Source organism: Trachymyrmex cornetzi, unplaced genomic scaffold (assembly GCF_001594075.2).
Source record: "Trachymyrmex cornetzi isolate Tcor2-1 unplaced genomic scaffold, Tcor1.1 scaffold157, whole genome shotgun sequence".
NCBI lineage: Eukaryota > Metazoa > Arthropoda > Insecta > Hymenoptera > Formicidae > Trachymyrmex > Trachymyrmex cornetzi.
Window position 1 is genome coordinate 399,086 of NW_017296168.1, and position 5,767 is coordinate 404,852.

General features: G+C 29.7%; 1 protein-coding gene across 1 annotated transcript in view; it reads left to right on the plus strand.

Annotated features, from left to right (window-relative positions):
* Positions 1-2,751, plus strand: part of LOC108758475 (uncharacterized) — a 52,105-nt gene extending 49,354 nt beyond the window's left edge. The window contains exons 33-37 of the mRNA XM_018503461.1: positions 178-528; positions 919-1,481; positions 1,630-2,095; positions 2,272-2,454; positions 2,616-2,751. Coding sequence (XP_018358963.1) covers positions 178-528; positions 919-1,481; positions 1,630-2,095; positions 2,272-2,454; positions 2,616-2,708 — 1,656 coding nt within the window. The 3' untranslated portion in view covers positions 2,709-2,751. The remainder of the gene's footprint in view (positions 1-177; positions 529-918; positions 1,482-1,629; positions 2,096-2,271; positions 2,455-2,615) is intronic.
* The last annotated feature ends 3,016 nt before the right edge of the window (positions 2,752-5,767 follow it).

The following is a 5,767-nucleotide window of genomic DNA, read 5'->3' on the forward strand; positions in this document are numbered from 1 at the left end:
TATATATATATATATATATATATATAATTTATTACTTGAAAATTACTTAAAAATCAAAAGATGTTTTTATGTTACGTCATGTATATTTATATATGAATGTTGATTCCTGTAATATTTAATAAACGAAATTTTAATGTAAAATTGTATGTCGAAGATAAAAATTGAATTTTTTTCTAGATGCTGTTTCGTATGGGAATTGCAGTAGCACCTGCAAAAGCCGAAGACACCCGTCGTTGCGTATTTTGCAAAAGTCAAGGCGATGCAACAGCCGATGGGCCAGCTCGATTACTCAATTTTGATGTGGATAAGTGGGTACATCTCAATTGTGCATTGTGGTCTAATGTAGTGTATGAGGCACAGAGTGGCGCACTTATGAGATTGGATGAGGTCCTCCAGAACAATCTTGTACAGATTTGCATCATTTGCGAAAAATCCGCTGGCACTGTCAAGTGCTACAAGCCAAGGTGTACTAACTGGTACCACCTGATATGTGCCATTAAAGACGGTTGCGGTTTTTATAAAGATAAGGTAATCAAATCATTTGTAGATTAATAGTATGTTATCGGATTGTTCCGCTTAGATGTATAATTAAAAAATTCATAACAAAGTATTAGTTTTAATAGCAAAAGATGGACGTCTGTGTAAAAAACAGTTTTGAAATTTATAAAACCAGCAACTTTGGGCGCATAGCATATCGCAGAAACTTTTTTACCTCTCTTACATTGTCGGAGAAATTTTAGTATTAAATGTCTAAACGGAACATTAAAGATAAGATAAAAATAAGAACTTAAAAGAGTATTCTCAGTACAAGTTTTAATTTTTTAATTTTCATAAGTATTTTTCTAAATTTTTTATTCTTTCTGATTTTTATTTTCTTTTTCTTATGCAATTTTAAATATAATCAAAATTTTCTTCCAGACTATGGCTTGTCCTCAACACCTTATAAAAGATAAAGATAAAGAACTAACTACCCTTTCTGTTTACCGTCGTGTCTATGTTCAACGTGATGAAAATCGTCAAGTCGCTGCGGTGATGCACCATTCTGACAATAAACATTTACTTCGTGTGGGTTCTCTTATCTTTCTTAGCGTCGGTCAACTACTTCCTCATCAATTGCAAAACTTCCATACGCCCAACTATATTTATCCAGTGGGCTACAAAATCGTGCGTTTCTACTGGAGTATGCGAAGACCTAATAAACGTTGCCGCTATGTTTGCTCGATCCACGATGTCTCTGGTCGTCCGGAATTTCGTGTCCTAGTTCAAGAACCTCTTCAAGAAGATGTTGAACTGAGAGATGCTACTCCGCGAGCAGTTTGGAGCCGAATCTTGGAACCATTGGCAGAATTGAGGAGAAGTACAAACTCTGTACAATTATTCCCGAGATACGTTTCGGGAGAAGATCTGTTTGGTTTGACAGAGCCAGCAGTAGTGCGAGTACTGGAAAGCTTGCCTGGAATTGAGACTTTAACCGATTACAGGTAGGAACTAAATGTTATTTTGGAATTAATTTAGATGAGTGTGATATATCAACATTTTCGTATAGTATGTTTCAACTTTTACTTTTGTTACTAGCTTTTGCAGAACATTAAGTTTCTTAGAAAGTAATAATAATGAATTTGTTTCCAGATTTAAATATGGTCGTAACCCGCTATTGGAGTTGCCTTTAGCCATTAATCCAACAGGAAGTGCACGTACGGAGGCACGTTTACGCAATCAGCTTCCGTGGAAACGACCGCACACGCAACGCACAGGCGGCTTTGCTTCACGTGGAATGCCATTTGGCTTGCCAACCTGTGGTGCTGCCGCAACAATGGGAGGTGGAGTCTCTTCAACATTAGTTGCAGCGGCTGCTGCTGCTGGCGAGGCCGCCTCTTGTCCATATTCGAAACAATTCGTACACTCCAAGAGCTCACAATATAAGAAGATGAAACAAGAATGGCGTAATAATGTTTATCTAGCAAGATCAAAGATTCAAGGTCTAGGATTATACGCAGCGAGGGATCTGGAGAAACACACGATGGTGATCGAGTACATTGGAGAGATCATTAGATCAGAATTAGCGGAAACAAGGGAGAAACAATATGAAGCTAGAGTAAGTATAGAAGCTCCTTTGATTGTATTCTGTTAATTAATTATTCTTACTATAAACTATTCTTCTTATTATAAACTAATTATTCTTTTATACACATACACGCATACACGCACGCACACATGTATACACATATATGTATATTTTTATATATTCATATATTTGTTTATTGAATATAGAATCGTGGTATATATATGTTCCGATTGGATGAGGAACGAGTAATAGATGCGACTTTATGTGGTGGTCTCGCTCGCTACATTAACCATTCCTGCAACCCGAACTGTGTCGCTGAGATCGTTGAAGTTGAGCGCGATTTCAGAATTATCATTTTTGCCAAGCGCCGAATTTCACGTGGCGAAGAGGTAATTATGCGTTTCTGTATATAAGAAAACTAATCTAAGCATTTTGTTTATTTTAATATTATTTCCCCTATTTAAAATTATAAGTCCCTATGAATCCTTTTTATCTTAAATATTGTATTTATTTTTTTATATTGTTACATTATATTTATTTCCTTTTGCAGCTGGCATATGACTACAAATTCGACATCGAAGACGACCAGCACAAGATTGCATGCGCTTGCGGCGCATCCAATTGTCGTAAATGGATGAATTAAACAAATTAAGATGACGATACAGAGAAGAAACAGGAAATGAGAAGTAAAGAAGAAAACTCAATTTCTCCATCCTGCCTATTGTTATCATTGTTGCTATGTTATATAAGGTAGGAAGTTGTATAGAGATAATTTCCTGCGTGGGGAGTAAACGATGAGATATATATATGTATATATATATTTTATATATATGTATATGTATATATATATATATAGACACGCGCGCGCGCGTGTGTATGTTACATATGTGCAAACACACAGCATACACAATAATGATTTATTGATTTGTATCGAGTAAAGGTACCAACGCTGACTGATATTGCGCAATATTAATTAACAACCCAGGATTTACTTCTCTATTATAATAATATTTAACGACCATTAAAATATGATTTGATAGTAGTAGATTATCAAACAACGTAAGAAAATTATATAATATTCCTCTCAATTTGTTAAGAGGATATTCTATATTTTTTTGCAATTATATTATGTAATTAAGAATTATAATATTTAGATTTAAGTTCAAAGAAAAAACTGCTAGAGAACAAATTATATGTGTAAGTATATTATCTACATAAAGAAAGATTTTAAAAACTTGAAAATGAACTTACAAAGAGAGGAATATATATTATACATATTTAAAAAATATGCATCTTTTGTTTTTATAAATTAATTAAATAATTGTAACATATTTTTGGCTTTTTTACTTGGTAAATCGATTGAGAGAATTAATTTGTTTTCATAATAATTTGCTCGAGAGAGAACGAAAGAGAAAGTGAGCGTTAAGATAAATTTTCTTTAGTTTGTAGGAGTGATCCAGGGTTACAAACTAAGGAATAAATAAATCGAAGAAGTTGTGGTGCTAATCAGAGTCGCCATCACATTCCTCCAAAGTGTTGTATAATATTATAGTTATCATAAGAGAAAATATCGAATGCTTGTATATTGTATACGAGATGAGAAAAAAATATTGAAAGATAGGGAAAAGGGAAAATGGGTTGTATGCGATAGAAGATAAAGAGAATTTCAATCTTTGTGCTTTTGGTCCGATGATGATTTGTTGTAATATAAAACGTTTATATAATTATTATTATTATCATCATCATGTATAATTATAATGATATAGACACACGCATACCGTGTGCATCGCACTGTTTCTGTATATAATATATATATATATATACATACATATATACACATATATATATTATACAAAGTAGTTTTATTTTCGAATCACCCAATATATGTATGTAAAGCGCAATGAGAAAATCTGAAGCGATTTGGAAGAATTATATACAATTATTATACCGATTTTATTATGCGACTGATTTTTAATAAAAAAATATTCCCTTTCCATCTTTTTTAATACCCAACTTTTTGTTATATTGCAGGATTAGACTATCCACACAAGAACATCTGTAATACGTTACATTATGTTAAGTATTAATCGTAAACAAAAGTCTAAACGTAACATCAACGCACAAACAAATATAATGTTGAATATTATGTTATGATTTTTTTTGTGCGTTGATGTAAATTTACTGTTATATACAGGCTTTAACTTAAGATTCAGTACTTAACGTAACACGGATGGTCTTGTGCAGAGAGCTTTATTTTCAAATTTAGTATTTAAAAAATTTGTTAAATATATATGCAAAGTAATTATTTATGATTTTTTTATTTTAATATCTACATAATATGATATTTACAGAGGTACATATAGTAATAGTAATGCATAAATATAAAACGCAGTCATTTCGCGAAAGTTCATTATATCAATCGATAAACTTCTTCAAATTATCATAATAGAACATGATAATATTAATAATATTACTAACAAAAATATATTTACAAATATATGTTTACAATGGCAGCAAATCAAGGTATACAAAAAAATCTTATTTCTTTTAATTCATTTCTTAGTTACTTAATGAATAAAATTAAACATGCTATTTAAAATTTTTATATGACGAAATTAAAAAGTGTATGAATATATGTAAATATTAAGTCCTAAATTATGTATATACATACACGTGCGTGTATATGTGTATATATATATACATATATACATACACACACACACATGCAATATCATGGAAGAAACGGAATATTTATTAGAATATATATAAATGCAATTCTTTGGCATCTCTCTTTTTCGAATTCTCTCTCTAACGATTTAAATTTATTATTCATCCGTATACAATTATAAAATACAATCATAACGAATAATTTTGCAACAATGTCAGATGATATACAATACTATCGAATGAGAAAATACTATTATCATCGTTACATCGAAATCAATTTTTGCATATTGGTAATTTCATTTTAATTATTTAATTTTCGATGCATGATGTTTTGTTATAGTGAATTTATATATATATATATATATATATATGTATGTATATATTTCGCGGAAAAAATTTTAGCCTTTTATTTATTATCAAATCAATTAATTTTGCTAGGAAATGAGAAGATTGCCTAATCTTGCAAGCAAAATTTTAGTTATCCTTACTTTCCTTTCTCTAATATATTTTTAGTTATTTTTTTTGTTGCTTTCAAAAATTTCACACAATTAGAAAGAATAAAGATTGCTTATTAGTATTTTTTATTACATGTCATTTTTTGTAGATGTACATTTGTTTTGTAAACTGTATGGAGATATTTACAAACAAACTTTATTAAGTAATAAAAATTTATTTAAATTGACTCAAATTTATTTCTCAAAGAGAATGGTTATAGAAAAACTTGCAATAATTTTACTTTTTACTAACAATTCATTTTACTTCCAAAAGCATGTAATTTTTTCCCTTAATTAACTATAAAATGTAATTATTAAAATATCGTATATTTGTAAAAAAATTTATAAAAGAAGATTTATTTTTAATATTTATAATATAAAAGATTAATAAGATCTTCTTAAATATAATTTTGAATCTTGTATTATTTATAACAGATTGTTATGAGTTATAGGAATAGGTAATTGTTTCATATAATTTATAAATTATATTTGTTATTAACACTAATAAACTATTAAATTTGACTAACACAGCCAACACAAT